The 19,138-nt window shown below is 43.9% G+C and overlaps 1 protein-coding gene across 17 annotated transcripts in view; it reads right to left on the bottom strand.

Moving 5' to 3' along the window:
* PPIP5K2 (diphosphoinositol pentakisphosphate kinase 2) overlaps positions 1-19,138 on the bottom strand; it is a 1,400,407-nt gene that overhangs the window by 590,803 nt on the left and 790,466 nt on the right. For all 17 annotated transcript variants that reach the window (XM_086960990.1, XM_086960983.1, XM_086960987.1 and 14 more), the window contains exon 19: positions 17,046-17,269. In XM_086960990.1, coding sequence (XP_086817116.1) covers positions 17,046-17,269 — 224 coding nt within the window. The remainder of the gene's footprint in view (positions 1-17,045; positions 17,270-19,138) is intronic.

Here is a 19,138-nt window from a genome sequence, read left to right as displayed (position 1 = left end):
AGTTGAAGAAAAAGGGGTGTGTGGTCCAAGTAACCATAGTCCAAGATTTAAAAGTGAAAGACAAGATAAAGGGAGTCCCTTAGGGTGCGAAAGAACCAATGTGCAGTGGTCCAAGAGACCCTCAAGTATCCCGAAGTATGATTAAAAGATTCTAAGGCTCACCTATACTAGACAATCAAGTCCGTGCGATGATTCTCGATGAGGTTCCTCTTAGGAAGCTGATGTGGAAGAATGATCACAGTAGATCACAGTGTATTCCTAAGGTGGAAGTATAATAATATGGTTTATAGTTCAAGTCATCCCCATGGAAGCGCCAGATTCCCGATTGTAAAGATGAAAAACAAGCGAACCTGTCTATATGTCCTATGTTCATTAGGGCGATTTGTATTCAAAAGAGCCTATAACAAATTAAATGTTCCACTTATTAAAATGTGGTTCAATATAAGGAGTGCAAGAAACCTAAAGACATGACACTCCTGAACCCAGAGTGACTTTTTTTTATATAAAAAATCAGGGAAAAGGGGATAAGCAAGAACAAGGGTAAAGTAGTCCCTTATGGATTAATTTATAGCAACAAGGCCATATTATACCTGAAAAGTGCTTCACACTCAATTCCAAGTGGAATGGTGGTTCGAGTCCCCGGATTGGCTGGAAAATATCACTATGAAGAGTCAAGAAGTATATTGATTCCGGACCCCTGTATATGGGAAGCGAAAAAAGTATTGAAATGTCAGCCCCATATAGGGAAATGAAATACTTGATGTCATAATCCTACATTAAGAAAATGATTTTCCAATAGTATAAATGTCTTGGAAGAACGTATATATTTAGTTCGGAAAGCTACCAACATTCTTTCATAATGACATGTGCAATCCTCCTTCTGTTGGTTGCAGTGGATTGCATATTCCCCCTGTATGTTATAAACCCCCTTCTGTTGATGGCAATAATTTGCATTCTCCCCCCGTTTGTTAAAAGGCAATAAGTAGCTGCCAACCAGTTATGGGCAACATATAGCTAGATAATACCAGGCTTAAAGGTAGAGCATCAACGTATCGAAACAACCACTACATAAGGAAGTATAGTGGGGCAGTAGACAGGCATCTATAATTGGATCACGACATGGGTAGCCCAGCAACAAGTATTCAATATCAACCTTTACTTCCTGACAAGCGATTAGCCTCCACCCCGGATCCGCTTGCTCCCCCAGAAATCAAAAGACCCCAACATGAAATTAGTACCTGAGGGGGGCTCCAAGGCGGAGGGGGGGTCGGTATGCTCGGGAAGATAACCGGCTTCGGTGGGGGTGAAGTTTGCGCTAGTACGCGACGGTACCTGCGGATGGCCAATTGTCATGAAGTTGCCAAAAAGTCTAAGAAAACAATCAACAAGCAAACCCAGAAGTTCCTGGCGATATCACTTACCTGTGATATGGTCTCCGATCTCCGCCGCTCCTCCTCGTGGAATGTTGGATGCACGGAAGAATCGACGGGCGCCATATTTAAAGCGAGGCGTGTCAACACTGGGAAGTGGTCACATGATCCTGGGACCAGCCTGTGACAATAACGGGGGATCCCGAGTCCAACGGGGCGGCCATCTTTAAGTGTGGCGAGAGGTGAAATATTTACTGTGTTTGTTAATACGTCGCATTATGTCGACGATTGAAACGAATAAACAGGGTAAAATGACACTGATAATCAATTACATAAAATTAAAAAGAGGGGTCCTCTTATTCCCAATAGGGTATTTGATTATAGGGTCGCCTGTGTTGGTTGATGCGGTTGTGCCTATTAAAATATATTAGATTGAGTAAAGACCAATTTTAAACAAAGTGTGCCGATACCGGGAAACGTTCACATGGAACCGAGGTCAACCCATAGTAGTTTCTGGGGATCCTATGTTTGAAAAAGGCAGTCATGTTTATATATCGAAAAAAAGTAACATAATTTCAGTTTCTAATAGTGCAAAACGTCGTGTTTAGTCGGCGTTTAAAAGAATAACAAAACTTGAAGAGAAGTGACAGTAAGTTAAAATAACTTAGAGGACGGTATCCTCTTGTTCCCAAATAAATTACTAGTTGTATGATCCCTCATCATAATTAGTGCGCACATACAGATGGGGATATGTATAAATATTGGCATATTTTGTCCTGCTAAGTGAAGTCAAACCAGATATAATCCAACAGCGAAATCTAATATTGATGTATCTAAAAATAATGTGACCGAACTAGGGTACAAAGAGTGAAATGATGTTTCCGAATATAGTCAATAGATAGAAAATGATAGGCAGAACAAAGTACCATACCAAGAATTATCCCAATGTGACAAAGTATCCCTCAAGAAAGGTCCGATGTGTCACAGAGAGATTCACAACATAAGAGAATATCCCTAGCAAGCAGTCAAATGTATCACAGAAAAGTTGCAATGTATAGAAAATCCATGTTACAATACAGGCATTGCAATGTAAAAAAGATAGGTCTTACACATGTGGAAGGCAAGGGTAGCATGGGAGAAAACTGTTACAGCAATTTGTTTCTTACAGAGAAACATAATATACTTCCATCTATTCAATCAGGCCGTATAAACATCTCCTGCACCTGACAGAAGCAAAACCTCCAATGTAAATTACATATTCGGAATCAGGGAAATTTACACGAAGGGAGAAGTTATACCAAGAAGTAATGAAGCTCTTTATCGGTATTATGTCCCCTTTGTGTTGCCCGCAAGCGGCAAATCCATTTGGCTTCCCTCTGCCTAACCGCTAATTCTCGGTCACCCCCTCTCTTATCCTGTGGTATGTGGTCAATTCCATGGAACCAAAAGGAGGTGTCATTTGGATGTTTCTCGTCATAATGTGAGCTTACTGGGTAGCGTTTATCTTTGCCATTGATTGCCCTTCGGTGCTCTTGGATTCTTGATTTTAAAGGGCGGATGGTGCTCCCCACATAAATAATGTTACAACTACATCCCAATATGTAAATTACGTGTGTGGTATTGCAATTGATGAAGCTGTTTATTTTGTAATTTTTCGATGTGTTGTACATGAAGCTTGTCGTTTTGTTTAGGCCTGAGTCGCAGACAATACACGACCCGCATGTGTAAAAGCCTAAAGGTTTGGACGGGAACCATGACTCACGTGGGGTGGTTATGTAACTCTGACATAGATCATCCCTAAGGGATCTGCCTTTTCTGTATGAGATGAGTGGTCTGTTAGGTATTAGGTCCCGTAGCCCGGAGGCATTTTGCAGGATCTCCCAATGCTTCTTGAGTACTTTATGGATTTTGTTACTATTGGAATTGTATTGCGCTGTGAAAGTAATGCTGCGGTCCATTTTTTTGTGTTGCGTGGAGTTAGCATGTGATGTAGTTCTTAGAGTGTCTTCCCTACATAAGTTCTTTGCTTTTTGTATGGCTGTATCAACAACCTTTTGTTTATAGCCCCTCTTAAGGAACCTGTTTTTGGACTCTCTTGTATCACTGACTTCATTGTGTGCGCCTCTCTACTCTCATATACTATTGCTCAGATACACATCCTTGGCAGCGGATGGTGAGAGTAGCCGCACCACTAAATATCTCTGAAACAGACAAAGTTGATGTGCGAAACCCTGGTCAGCTGCTGTGTGCTTTTGTTCATTGTTTAGATTTCTAATTGACTGTTTTGCACTTTACTTTATTCGGAACAACTGTTTTATTTCATTACAATGCCCCACTTTGGAGATGGGAGGGAGGAAATGGCTCTCAACCTCTTTGGTCCCAATAGATCCAACGAGATACCTACTCCGGCTGAAACCAGCAAACCCAGTTTAAAAACCCTATTCCTCAAACTAGAGCGCCTGAAAAAACTAGAACTATCACGCTGGTGGGATGGGGCTACCCTCACTCAATATTTATCTAATAAAAAAGTCCCTAGGGGCCTGAGAATCCTACTATTCCCAACTTTTGAGGATCTAGGAGAAGATCTACTCAAAGAGTGGGAGGGTAATTTAGAACATGCCTCAGAAGTCATGATGAGAATATTAATCCGTCATGCTCAAGAAAAGGGCGATAAACTGATGGCCGAAATTGATGCACTAATAACGGAAATTAATGGATTGGAACCAAAGGATCTTATAGAAAAGAACTTTGCCATACTAAAAAAAGTTATGGAGGAACATCAAATGTATTTAAAGGAAAAAAAAATGAAAAAAATCAGGCGAGATGACAGGGACTATAGAAACGGGCGAATTTACACGTTCGCCAAGAAATTTGATCAAGTTCAAGGGGCAGAAGAAAGAAAGAGGGTGCGCGAAGAAAGGGAAATAAGTGAGGAGGCGCGATCTGAAAGTGGTGCATCCACTGCTTCAGTGAACAGCACCAGGTCTAATTCAATAGCTGAGCTCCCTTTAGAAGAAGGAGCTTCTTCTTTTCAGAAGGAGCTAGCCAAAATACGGACGAGCAGCCGTCTACAACAAAAAAGGGATCAACCCAAACTCCTAAGGGCCATACAAAGACAAGGAGGGGCGGAGGGCGGGCAAAGGCCAGGTATAGAAACAGGAGCAATACCCAAAACAGGGATGGGAGCCAAACAGAAATAACAGCTTTGCCCACTCCCACCCAAGAAATTTGTGTCTCAGAATGTACTGCTGATTTAAAGATTGTTAACTTGTCAAATAAAGTGCTTGATGAAAATGAACTGGCTATTCTGAGTAAAGGCCTTAGTTTCTGCCCAGCCCAGTATGGTGACATGACTAATGTACATATTGATCTCTATAAGTTCGTTAGACTGTTGAAACTAAAAGATTTCTTCTCACGTCAGACACCCAGGGTTCCACCACAGAGAGAGGCCAACCCTCTAGTTCCACACACAGTGGCGGACATCCGCACTGCTCTATTGCTATATAACCTGGATGAAGACCAGGAACAAGATAGGACTACCATGTTAAGGGATTTGGCAATAGAACAGGATTACAGTATGGATAGTCATCTCAGATGTAAGCCCACGTTCACTCCCACCTTTAACTATCATCCTAGCATCGATACCTTTTATGAAAGGGTGTCCGCAGATCTACATAAACTTGAGGATACCGGAGCACTCTCTACCATTCCTAACCACAACATTACCGCCAAACAATGACAGGCCCTTGAAAAGCTCAAGGCTGACAAAACAATTGTCATTAAAGAGGCGGATAAGGGCGGTAATGTTGTGGTTATGAATCTCTGCGACTACATGTCCGAAATCAATCGCCAACTCAGCGATACGAGTTGTTACAAACGCATTCCTCACAATCCCATCAATGGAGTAATGGGTATGATAACAGCCAAGTTGCTAGAATGGAAAGAAACTGGCCTCCTATCTGAGGAAGAACTAAAATATCTTAGGGTGACTAAACCAAGATTCCCCTGCATATACATCTTGCCCAAAGTCCACAAGGGTGGGGCGTTCCCACCTGGACGCCCTATCATTTCTGGAATTGGGTCTCCTACGGAGAAAATCTCAGAATTCGTGGATCTCCGGTTACAGAAATATGTGATGGATCTTCCATCATATATAAAAGACAGCAAGGACATTCTAGCAAAGCTAAACAACTTTCAGTGGTCAGATGAACTTTCTTTCGTCACATTTGACGTTGAAAGTCTATATACCTGTATCCATAGAGACATCGGTATGGAGGCATTACAATCTTTTTTGGACAGGGAACCAGCTGACAAGCATGACTTCAACAACATGATACTGGACATGACTGATATTATTCTTAACAACAATTACTTTCTACATGACTCTGTCTGGTATCACCAGACCCGTTGCACGGCTATGGGTTCTAAGGCTGCACCATCGTATGCCTGCCTGTTCATGGGCCATTTTGAAAGGGTGCATGCTTGGAATAAATGTGCCTCCCCCTGGACTGAACACATCGTGTTCTGGGGGAGGTACATTGACGATATCATTGTACTGTGGTCTGGTTCGGTGGAATCTTTACTACAATTCCACGCATATCTTAACAGCAACAAACACAATGTAAAATTGACCATGACACACAGCAAAGAAACCATCAACTTTTTGGACATTTGTTTATATGTCAAGGAGGGTGTGGTACACAGCAACCTATATAGGAAGGAAACCTCATGTAATGCTATACTGCATGCGGACAGTGCCCACCCTCACGCTGTAATTGACAACATACCATACGGTGAGATGGTAAGACTGCGCAGAAATTGTAGCGAAGAACACACCTATGCTCAAAATCTGACCACTGCAAAAAGCAGGTTCCTTAAGAGGGGCTATAAACAAAAGGTTGTTGATACAGCCATACAAAAAGCAAAGAACTTATGTAGGGAAGACACTCTAAGAACTACATCACATGCTAACTCCACGCAACACAAGAAAATGGACCGCAGCATTACTTTCACAACGCAATACAATTCCAATAGTAACAAAATCCATAATGTACTCAAGAAGCATTGGGAGATCCTGCAAAATGCCTCCGGGCTACGGGACCTAATACCTAACAGACCACTCATCTCATACAGAAAAGGCAGATCCCTTAGGGATGATCTATGTCAGAGTTACATAACCACCCCACGTGAGTCATGGTTCCCGTCCAAACCTTTAGGCTTTTACACATGCGGGTCGTGTATTGTCTGCGACTCAGGCCTAAACAAAACGACAAGCTTCATGTACAACACATCGAAAAATTACAAAATAAACAGCTTCATTAATTGCAATACCACACACGTAATTTACGTATTGGGATGTAGTTGTAACATTATTTATGTGGGGAGCACCATCCGCCCTTTAAAATCAAGAATCCAAGAGCACCGAAGGGCAATCAATGGCAAAGATAAACGCTACCCAGTAAGCTCACATTATGACGAGAAACATCCAAACGACACCTCCTTTTGGTTCCATGGAATTGACCACATACCACAGGATAAGAGAGGGGGTGACCGAGAATTAGCGGTTAGGCAGAGGGAAGCCAAATGGATTTGCCGCTTGCGGGCAACACAAAGGGGACATAATACCGATAAAGAGCTTCATTACTTCTTGGTATAACTTCTCCCTTCGTGTAAATTTCCCCGATTCCGAATATGTAATTTACATTGGAGGTTTTGCTTCTGTCAGGTGCAGGAGATGTTTATAAGGCTTGATTGAATAGATGGAAGTATATTATGTTACTCTGTAAGAAACAAATTGCTGTAACAGTTTTCTCCCATGCTACCCTTGCCTTCCACATGTGTAAGACCTATCTTTTTTACATTGCAATGCCTGTATTGTAACATGGATTTTCTATACAGTGCAACTTTTCTGTGATACATTTGACTGCTTGCTAGGGATATTCTCTTATGTTGTGAATCTCTCAGTGACACAACGGACCTTTCTTGAGGGATACTTTGTCACATTGGGATAATTCTTGGTATGGTACTTTGTTCTGCCTATCATTTTCTATCTATTGACTATATTTGGAAACATCACTTCACTCTCTGTACCCTAGTTCGGTCACATTATTTTTAGATACATCAATATTAGATTTCGCTGTTGGATTATATCAGGTTTGACTTCACTTAGCAGGACAAAATATGCCAATATTTATACATATCCCCATCTGTATGTGCGCACTAATTATGATGAGGGATCATACAACTAGTAATTTATTTGGGAACAAGAGGATACCGTCCTCTAAGTTATTTTAACTTACTGTCACTTCTTTCAAGTTTTGTTATTCTTTTAAACGCCGACTCAACACGACGTTTTGCACTATTAGAAACTGAAATTATGTTACTTTTTTTCGATATATAAACATGACTGCCTTTTTCAAACATAGGATCCCCAGAAACTACTATGGGTTGACCTCGGTTCCATGTGAACGTTTCCCGGAATCGGCACACTGTGTTTAAAATTGGTCTTTACTCATTCTAATATATTTTAATAGGCACAACCGCATCAACCAACACAGGTGACCCTATAATCAAATACCCTATAGGGAATAAGAGGACCCCTCTTTTTAATTTTATGTAATTGATTATCAGTGTCATTTTACCCTGTTGATTCGTTTCAATCGTCGACATAATGCGACGCATTAACAAACACAGTAAATATTTCACCTCTCGCCACACTTAAAGATGGCCGCCCCGTTGGACTCGGGATCCCCCGTTATTGTCACAGGCTGGTCCCGGTATCATGTGACCACTTCCCAGTGTTGACACGCCTCGCTTTAAATATGGCACCCGTCGATTCTTCCGTGCATCCAACATTCCACGAGGAGGAGCGGCGGAGAACGGAGACCATATCACAGGTAAGTGATATCGCCAGGAACTTCTGGGCTTGCTTGTTGATTGTTTTCTTAGACTTTTTGGCAACTTCATGTCAATTGGCCATCCGCAGGTACCGTCGCGTACTAGCGCGAACTTCACCCCCACCGAAGCCGGTTATCTTCCCGAGCATACCGACCCCCCCTCCGCCTTGGAGCCCCCCTGAGGTACTAATTTCATGTTGGGGGTCTTTTGATTTCTGGGGGAGCAAGCGGATCCAGGGTGGAGGCTAATCGCTTGTCAGGAAGTAAAGGTTGATATTAAATACTTGTTGCTGGGCTACCCATGTCGTGATCCAATTATAGATGCCTGTCTACTGCCCCACTATACTTCCTTATGTAGTGGTTGTTTCGATACGTTGATGCTCTACCTTTAAGCCTGGTATTATCTAGCTATATGTTGCCCATAACTGGTTGGCAGCTACTTATTGCCTTTTAACAAACGGGGGGAGAATGCAAATTATTGCCATCAACAGAAGGGGGTTTATAACATACAGGGGGAATATGCAATCCACTGCAACCAACAGAAGGAGGATTGCACATGTCATTATGAAAGAATGTTGGTAGCTTTCCAAACTAAATATATACGTTCTTCCAAGACATTTATACTATTGGAAAATCCTTTTCTTAATGTAGGATTATGACATCAAGTATTTCATTTCCCTATATGGGGCTGACATTTCAATACTTTTTTCGCTTCCCATATACAGGGGTCCGGAATCAATATACTTCTTGACTCTTCATAGTGATATTTTCCAGCCAATCCGGGGGACTCGAACCACCATTCCACTTGGAATTGAGTGTGAAGCACTTTTCAGGTATAATATGGCCTTGTTGCTATAAATTAATCCATAAGGGACTACTTTAATCTTGTTCTTGCTTATCCCCTTTTCCCTGATTTTTTATATAAAAAAAGTCACTCTGGGTTCAGGAGTGTCATGTCTTTAGGTTTCTTGCACTCCTTATATTGAACCACATTTTAATAAGTGGAACATTTAATTTGTTATAGGCTCTTTTGAATACAAATCGCCCTAATGAACATAGGACATATAGACAGGTTTGCTTGTTTTTCATCTTTACAATCGGGAATCTGGCGCTTCCATGGGGATGACTCGAACTATAAACCATATTATTATACTTCCACCTTAGGAATACACTGTGATCTACTGTGATCATTCTTCCACATCAGCTTCCTAAGAGGAACCTCATCGAGAATCATCGCACGGACTTGATTGTCTAGTATATGGTGAGCCTTAGAATCTTTTAATCATACTTCGGGATACTTGAGGGTCTCTTGGACCACTGCACATTGGTTCTTTCGCACCCTAAGGGACTCCCTTTATCTTGTCTTTCACTTTTAAATCTTGGACTATGGTTACTTGGACCACACACCCCTTTTTCTTCAACTTTTTGCATGGCATAACCACTTGAATTTTTCGGGTGCCTATTTCTCCAATAGGCATAGTTTGGTGCTTACTGCCAGGGTCAAGCATTATGGCTTGAACTGGCCTTGTGATTGCAATGTACCGGTGAGGGTGTACCTGCTTTCACAAGGAGATTATTAAAACCTGTCACTTGGCAGATAGCAAAACTTGTCCAATAAGTTTGGATCTATGGGTGCGTCTTTTGAAACCTAAAAAAATCTTTTTTGTTATGCAAACTGGCTTGGACTTGTGCCATTTTATGTGTATGTTTAAACAATAGATTTTTTGAATACTTATGTATGTTAATATCCTTTTGCAGCCCTGATGAAATTCCCAAGGCACGAATGGGAATGAAACGCGATGGCTGTGCCGTTGTATGTGAAAATAAAGAATATATTTAAAAAAAGAACAGAAGATCTACGCATTTCATGGACTCTCTTGTATCACTGACTTCATTGTGTGCGCCTCTCTACTCTTATATACTATTGCTCAGATACACATCCTTGGCAGCGGATTGTGAGAGTAGCCGCACCACTAAATATCTCTGAAACAGACAAAGTTGATGTGCGAAACCCTGGTCAGCTGCTGTGTGCTTTTGTTCATAGTTCTAGTGATCACCTTGTATCAGTCCAAACAACCCTTATGATGATTGGTTGTAAGTCAACCTTATAGACCAGCTATCTTAATGGTAGCATGGACAAAGCAGTCTTAGGCTAAACTCTTTTGGCATGTAAAGCCAGCTGTTTTACCACATATAACCCCTTGAATACCAAGTGAAAGGACACCACACAGGTTGTTATGAAAATAAACAAGTATTTATTAAATAACATACACCTCTGAACTCTTTATGAGGTCAGAGGGCTAAGCACATGACAAACTCTTAGGAAAAATACGTTTAAGTTGCACGATTTACAATGGTGCCCTAGGGGGACGACAAACCATATACTTGAAACAATGGAATGCGAGGAAAGAAAATACTGTAAGGAGATCCAGAGGCTGGAGGATCGCTGGGACTATGCTACCATCTAGGTAAGTAAGGAGCAGGAGGCCCACGGGACTCACGTGCAGAGTGGAAACTTTCACGCGAGATGCGTACCAACTTCTATGGATGCTACAGTTTAAAGAGTTACGGATTCCGGACGAACCCGGCTGGATGGAGGAAAAACAACAGTGAACCTGGATACTAGGATAGTGAACACTGACTTCAGCACCTAGAAGCTTTAGTTACCTAACTCACAGGCTGCGGGTGCATAGGGCTGAAGTGGTGTCGGGTTTGCTGCGTTGATCCTGATGAAGCCTGAAACAAGTAGTTGCTGGCAGGCGGCCAGATGGAGGAGTCCGGTGGTTCCAAGGATGGAACTAGGATGAAGAAGTCCTGAAAGGGAAGGGGACAGAGTCTCGGTCACTAGCCAGTGACGGTGCTGGAACCAGGAGGGAACCAGATACTGTCGCCGCGATCAGGTGGAAGAAGGGATGCTTCTCTCTGTAGCTGCGCGGACAAGGAGCTGTTCTTTACGACCAGGCTGGAGGCACGAGCTGTCCCACGTAGTCTGCTGCTGCTGGCGGTGTTGGATCGTCGATATGGTCAACAGGCCTTGGCAAGTGCAAGCCACGCGGTGGAACAAAGATGGCGTCTGGTGCGGACCAGGAGGGTCCGGGGTGCTTCTCTTTTACAAGGAAGCAAGGGCCAGTCTGGGGGACCAGACCAGCAGTGTTGAAATCTTCGGGTTGTCGTCTCAGAGGTCACCAGCCAGCCGGCAAGTGACCAGACAACAGGAAGAGCAGCAACCAGGCAAAAGGGTACCACGCAGATCACGTGGATGCTGGGGGGCTGATCTTTGATGCAGGAGCTGCGTCGGTGTGGGGCTTCTCAGACTCCAGTGCACTCACTCGAGGATCCTTCGGCGGTCGCGCTGGAAGCGCTGTGCAGGTTTCTTCAAGATGGCCGTCTCCAAGTTGCTCGTCACACCCACGGGTCCCAGCTGTGCTGTGGATGTAGGTAGAGGTCAGAGGAGTCTGGAGGTCCGGGTCTCGTCGAGCTGGGTCGTCTGGTTCCAGGAAGGAAGGACTTGCAGCAAACCGCACAGGAGCTTGATTGTGCCTGCAGAGCAGGATGGTCACTCCCTGACCATAGGGGAGATTCTTCAGTCTTCTGATATTCAGGAGGGCGAAGGTCAAGAGTTCTTTGTGGAAGTTGTCAAGATTAATCTGATCTGGAATGGGACCAGCTCCTACCTTTATTCAGCTAAAGGGGGCTGCACTACGACTAGGTCCCTCCCCTGGGTGGGACCAGGAAGGGGGGTGGTTACACCCCCTATCCTTCGTCCGGTCTTGCGCCAGCTCTGGGGCTGGAGTGCCCCAGGAACTGGTTTAGAGCGGAGTATGCACAGGGACACCTTGTGTGCCCCAGGCATGTCTCCTTCCTTTCAGCCCTGTCCTACCTAATACACAAAATCCTGTCTGGGGTGGTGCTAGCACCTCCCAAGGCAGGAAACCCTTTGTCCAAGCCTCCCCCGCTGGAAGGACTCCCAGCAGCAGGAGCTCAGACTTGTGTCTGTGGTGGCAGCATCCATTTTGTGATGCCCAGGCTCGAGTTAACTTTAACCGGGGTTCACAGTTACATACATGTCGTGTCCCTCTAGAAGGGTGGAAAGCTACCCCCGTCACCAGAATTGGCGTGGGGGTAGTAATCCAATTCGTATGACACCTTACTCGACATGTTTTGATAATGCTATACCAAAGTTAGCAATAACCGCGAGGATTATAATGCACTTAAGAGTATATGGTATAGCGTTATCATGGAAACAGCTAAAGGACTTGGTTCCGAAAGCTGCAGACAGGCTCAGCTCATGCTAGAGCACCATCTCACATAATTCCAAGCACTCTGCCTTCAGGATTGATAAGGCCTGCCATAGGAGTGACTGATAGGAGGGTATGTGTCCATTTTAGGGTTAGATATAGGGATACTATATCTAAAGCAAAGGGTGATTACACCACCTTGCCCCAGCTGATTGATCAGCCAGTTGTGTCAGATTTGGCTGGCCAGCCAGGGGTGACATAATACATGCTGCAGCCCCTGGTAGGCCCTGGGTACACCTAGGCCCTGGGTACCTAAGGTACACTGTACAGGGACTGATAAGGTGACTCAGTATCCAATTGGGTATGCCCCTAAGGTACATGGTTGTCAATTTTAGAGAGAGCACAGCTAGGCTGTGGGTCTGATTAGCAGGCCCACAGCCAGGGAAGTCATAAACCAGTGAAGCAAAAAGCAAAAATCGGGGGGGACCATAGGATTGCAGACCCTACTCTCCCACACCGCGTCGATGCACTTCTTGGTAGTCTGTGCGGTATGGTGGCTAGGATAGGGCTGACGCGGCTGGAAACCTCTTCCGTTGCCACGAAAGAGGCGAAAGGAAACTGGCCACGAGGAGAGGTCGAAGGATCTGGCTGGAGCTCGAAAGTCCTTGAACCTGAACAGGGCCGGGTCTGCTATTTTTTCCCAAAAAAGGCGGCTTCCATCAAAGGGCATGTCCTTCAAATTGGCTTGGACACCCCCCCGAGAAGCCAGTTGTACGAAGCCAGGCGTGGCGCCTCAAGGCCATGGTCATTGATATAGACCTGCCCAGCGAATTGTTCGTATCCAAACCACACAGTATGGTGAATTTTGCTGCATCTCTACCCTCTTTGACAGCCTGGGAGAGCACAGACGTGCCTTCTCAGAGACTTGTGGCAGCACCTGCGCAACCGTCTCCCAAAGAGAGTGGGAGAAACGGCCCAATAAGCATGCAGTATTCACCGACCGCAATGCCAGAATGGAGGAAGAAAACATCTTCTTCCCAAATGAGTCCAGTCCCTTGAATTCCCTATCCGCAGGGGCGGAAGGGAATGTGCCCTGGGAAGTAGAGGCCTGCACCACCAAACTTTCTGAGGTAGGGTGTTGGCTGAAGAACTTTGGGTCGCCTGGTGCTGGGCAATGGCAGCGTGCAATTGTCTTGTTCACAAAAGCCCCTGTGCTAGGCTTGGACCAAGTTCCTAGTAAAATGTCCGTAAGTGCCTCATTAAAGAGCAAAAGGGGTTCAGAGGTGGAAGCCCCAGGTTGAAGCACCTCGGTCAGAAGATCAGCCCTGACCTGCACTGAGGGCAGTTCCAGTCCAAGGACCTCAGATGCCCTCTTAATCACCACAGTATACGACGCCCCCTCCGCCGTAGCCACTGTAGGTGGAGAGAGCATGCCAGAGTCTGGGGAAATATCCAGACCACTGGTTTCCCCAAGTTCCCAATACCAGTCAATTGTCTCTTCAGAGACATCCTGGTTCTCTAAAGGGTCTCCAGACTCCTCCTATCCCTCTCCTGAGACTAGCACGTCCACAATGTGGTCAGGGAACAACATAGAACCCCTGAGTTCTGTCGATGTCAGAATCTGCGTCATACGATGCCGTTCCGGTTCCGTGTTGTCGGGGATGAGGATGGGGCTTGCCCCACCGACAGCAATGCCACTGGCACCGACTTCGGGTTCGATGCCGGGGAAGGTCACGTTGGTACGACAGGTGTCGAACCGGATCAGAGATTGGATCCCTTAGGCCCCTCCCGGCAACGTGGCTGAAGCCATCGACATCGAACCCGATGGGGCCCCATCCAACCTGCAGGGCCCAAGGGCTCACCAACGGGGTTGTTCTGCTCAAATACGCAGCGCATGGTCTCGTAAAAATACTTAATTTGAGCGGGAGTCGCTCCAGCTCCTGGAAATGGAGGGAGTGCAAAGTCAACTCTGGCCCCGACTCCGCAGAACCGTGCCTCGAGCGTCGATGCTCCTTACCTCTTTCGACAACGGATGCCACTTGAGGTGAAGTCGAAGACCACTTGGACTTCTTGCTCTTCTTGTGCCTCTTCCCCAAGTGTCCAGATGACCTTGTATGGGAGGAAGAGGACTTAAGGCTCCGTGAGCGATCCCCGTCCTCTTCTTCGAACGGGATCGTGACATCCTCTGAGTCTTGCTCAACGGTGACGACTGCCGGGCCGCAAGCAACTACAAAGTACGCTCCCTCAAGGTGTTCGGAGCCATCACTCGGCAGTCTGAACACTATTTCGAATCGTGGTCGCGTTCAAGACACCACAGACAAACGCAGTGGGGATCGGTAACCAACATCGTATGGGAACAAGTCCTGCACGGTTTAAAACTAGTCAAACATTTTGAAAAAAGTCGAGAAAAAAGCCTGCCAAAAAGCCTGCCAAAAAGTGGCAGAGGGGTAGCTCTTCCCGGATCGGTGCTTAACTGGCGCAGAAAGAAAATAACTGACACTGCGCGCCTCGTGGCGCCTATGTAGGCACCGTGGCGTCCTAACTGACGCTACCGACGCCATCAACGTCACACGGAGCCGAATGGAGCGACCTGATGTCGCGTGCAAGAGCTATTGCTCACCAAAAGTTTCAGGATCCAGCCTGACAACTGGGAAATTCAAAGGTAAGGAGTCTGCAGGTAGAAGTCTCTTATCAGATAGTTATATACAGCATGGTTAAAAGCAGTGAAGAAATACTGAAAGAATAGGGAGGCCTGCAGACAGGCTGCATTCAAATAATAAGAGAGACCAAAGTAGAAAATATTAAAGGGAGGAAGTGCAAACAGAGGAGACATGTAGACTGTAAAAGGAACCCTGATGTAAAAAGTGCAAATAAAAAAGCATTGGCAACGCCAATATGCTGAGCCTTTGGAATTTAATGGCTTTGTCAATAGATTTTGAAGATGTTGTACTGCTCCCCCGGTGCTGTGTATTATAGCTTAAGAGTAACTTTAAAGAAAAAATCTATGATGTGCTTGAAGCCCACTTTAAGGAAACAATGTCTGCTAGGTGGGACATGAAATGACCAGGAAAGAGGAGAACAGAAAGCAAAACAGGAAAGAATTCTGTGGGTTGCTGAGTCTGGTCCCCCAGACCCCTTCTGCCGCTGATAGACAGGTCACGACTTGGACTCAAAATATTACGTCTGGTCCATGATTTGAGGAATTTCCAGCTGAGGGGCTGTAGGATCGCAAGAGAGCATCCCACCCACCTGCAAAGTTACTGCTCTACACAGGCAGCACTTTCTGAATATAGTTGGATGCCCTGCATGTGTCTGGATGTTGGCATTCAGCTCAAGGACACAGCTTGTGTAGTGGGACAAGTAAACAAATATACACTTAACATTTATCTACCACATATTTATTAAAGGCTTTGGTTTTTGGCACTCAATAATAATGGTTTACCACTGCACAAAAGAACTTATTTCATCAACCTTAAAACAATGACAGTCTGAATTAAAACCTGTATGGACTGTAACTTTTTGTTGCGGTTTTATATAGCACCAACTCGACTCAAAGATTTTTTGAGCGCTTTATCTGAGCACCAGTTACTTTACACATTTTTTTGTAGGCACGGGGAGTTAAAGGGATTTACCCAAAATCACAAAATGCTGAGCTGACACCGAGACTCGAACCCGGTTCCAAAGCTCTGGAGGTTACTCCACATCCTTCGCCACTTGAGCCTTCTAGGTTAGAAGAAGCTCTCTGCAGATGGAGCAAAACCCACTGAGACACTTTAGAAAGATCGTGACCTGCATGCCACACAATAACTTCTTCCAGAAATGCAGTAGGTTATGGGATTAGGGAATCACCACTGTTCTAGATCAACCCGTAAACTGCGACCAAACAGATTGTGTGCGTGACCTCTAATTATGTGCGAATATTATTTCTCATGTTGTGTTTCACGGACAGAGACAAAGTGCTGTCATATAAAAGTGCACGCATTTTCCTTTACAGTCTTTCTTTGTTTCTTAGAAGGTCTGCAAAAGTAGGGGAAGGAAGAAAATGATCAATATTTGAAGAGTCAATTATTCTAAAGGATGAACTGCATAATAGTATGCTTAAATGGCTTGTATGGTTCAGACACAAGTAAATGCATCGTAGTGCTGTGAAATAGGGTATACAGAGGTTAACTCTGGTAGCAGGTACAGAGCCAAATGAATCCACTATGTGGTTAGAGGGAGAGAAGTGTTCTGGTGCTAGAATGGTATTGGGAGCTAGGGAGGATTGTACAAAGTTGAGCAGAGAATGTTTTAGAAATGAAGAGGCTATCAAGCTTATAGTGTAAGGAAGAGAAAAGAGAGTGACGGGTTGAGATGTGGACATAATTAAGTTTGTATCTTCTAGAGTTCGGGGATACATATGTCTGGAGACAAAAACACATGGTAATCTGAACAACAGTGTATGTTGGAAAATTCAGGTTTACAAATACATTAACATTTTGAAACAAAAGAAAATTACCGATTTAAACAAATGCACCGCTGCTAGATGTTAACATGTTTACCTGTGGGATTACAATATCAGCTAAAGCCTTAGAAAGTCTGTATAATTCCATTGTGTTCTCCAACTTTAAAGATCCATTATGCTGAACATCATATTTTATGCAGTCATAGATGTCTGGAATTTTGCTAATGTCATATCTTCCATTTTTTGTTTTGAAGTCCTTTTCCAGTTTGGCCCATCTGCGCAGCATTAACTCAAGGGTTTCGCTGTGGTAAAGCTGAATATCTAAAAGAAACAAACAAAAACACATTAGAAACAATATGGTTTTAGGGCGTAAATTCAGATCAACTAACGGTCACTGTACAACCCACTATCGTCATAATGTTAGTCTCCCTTAAAGTCGGGCTGGTTTAATACATTACCAGTGGGAGAAAGGTGTGCTTGTTAACAGCATGTCTGCATGTGTCTGGAGTCTCACATGGCTGAAGTGCTGCTGCACAGCATGTACTCGAGCACAAGCAGTGAGGTGAAAATTCTAACATCCATTACTTAACCCTTATTTATACTCAATACTTCTGATGCATGTTCCATAAGAAGACTTTTCTGTCACGAGCGGGAAAAAATTGGGCTGACTGAGCAGCACAGCTAGGGAATTGTGTGCACACACAAAAATAATTTGCTACAGACTTTCCATGTTGCCTTGAAGTTGTGTGCTTCTGGCAGTTGCTTGCTTCTCAATTCAATTCAATTCAACTTTATTCGGCTTCCAGATGAAAACCATAAAAGTTACATTTACACAATTAAACATACACTTTAAAAAGTAGGCATAACAAGTCAGGTTCTGTAAATTCATGGGTAAAATAAGAGTATAAAAACAGCTTTAAAACCATTCATAGTAGTACATTATTATCCAAATCAGTTTCAGTGCAGGTTTTTTCTGTATCTTATTGAACTTTTTAAGAACCCAAAAATAAACGGTATGCAATCGGGTTTTAACAGTTGCAGGTAAAACAACGCTGGGCAAGCCTGTGTAAAATTTAGTTTTTTTAAAAGAGGTTTTAAAAACAGTGTGCGAGGGCCACATAAAAATCACAGAAGAGGACAAAGTGTAGCAGATACTGTGGAGACAGGTTGTAGCAGCCACAGGGTGCTAACACCTGTCCTTTATGGCTCCCTTTAGGTACTGCCAGTAAGAGGTGGAAGTAGTCCAATATAAACCTTACTAGCAGGAATCTTTCGTGCATTGAGAGAGGCCATACTCGATTCCTGGGGAGGTTTTAAGCATTAAGTATCTACGCACTCCAGATTTTTGGAGTTCCTGCTCCTCCCACTTAATCTGCTGACACACTAGATAGGATCCCTTTACAAAGGCCACATCTTCCTTAGTTATGCTTTCTGGGGTGAAGAAAAGATCCGGGCGTCCCAGCTCGTTGAAAGAGCTCTTTAGGTATTTGGCCCAAGGTATTGCGGACATATGGTCCAGTTTCAGCAAATCCCTGTAAATTTTGTGTGTGAGACCGAGATCTTTATTCAGCCAGCTTTTTAGCCAGAAGTGCAGGGGGCGCAATCCAATAGTGTCGCTGATATATTAACCAGTTTCTCCATGAATGGAGAAATTTGATGTCCCTTGTGGGACCCCTAGCAAATGTTTTAAGAAATTATTTTCAGCCACCTGTATACCTTCAACTCTTGCGTACCCCCACAGCTCACTCCCGTAAGTGGCTATGGCTACGCTCCTTGATACATTTTTAACATTGCTGCCACTGGCCGATTACCCATCTTAATTGCAAAATTTAGAATTGCTGCATTACTTGCTTCTCTTTAAAAAAAAAAAAAAAAAATATTGCAGATTTTTTAAATATAAATATAAAAACACAAGATAAGAGTCACCAAAAGAACAAAAAAAAACATATCCTTACTGAGACAGATACATACAACTCAGCGGAGTAACCAATAAGTTAATAAAGTTACCTTAAGTACAAACAGAAAATATACAATTTAGCCCAGCCTAGTTACGCTTAAATTCATGATAAAAAGACACTGCCAATAGTTTATGGAGACCATATTAAGTGCCACTCTGCAAATACAGTGCAAAAAGTGCATTAAACATTACTAAGCAACATACTAATATCAATATTCATTATTGAAACGTTG

Source organism: Lissotriton vulgaris, chromosome 3_1, assembly GCF_964263255.1.
Source record: "Lissotriton vulgaris chromosome 3_1, aLisVul1.2, whole genome shotgun sequence".
In the NCBI taxonomy this organism is placed as follows: domain Eukaryota; kingdom Metazoa; phylum Chordata; class Amphibia; order Caudata; family Salamandridae; genus Lissotriton; species Lissotriton vulgaris.
This window is presented reverse-complemented; position numbering and strand designations above follow the sequence as displayed.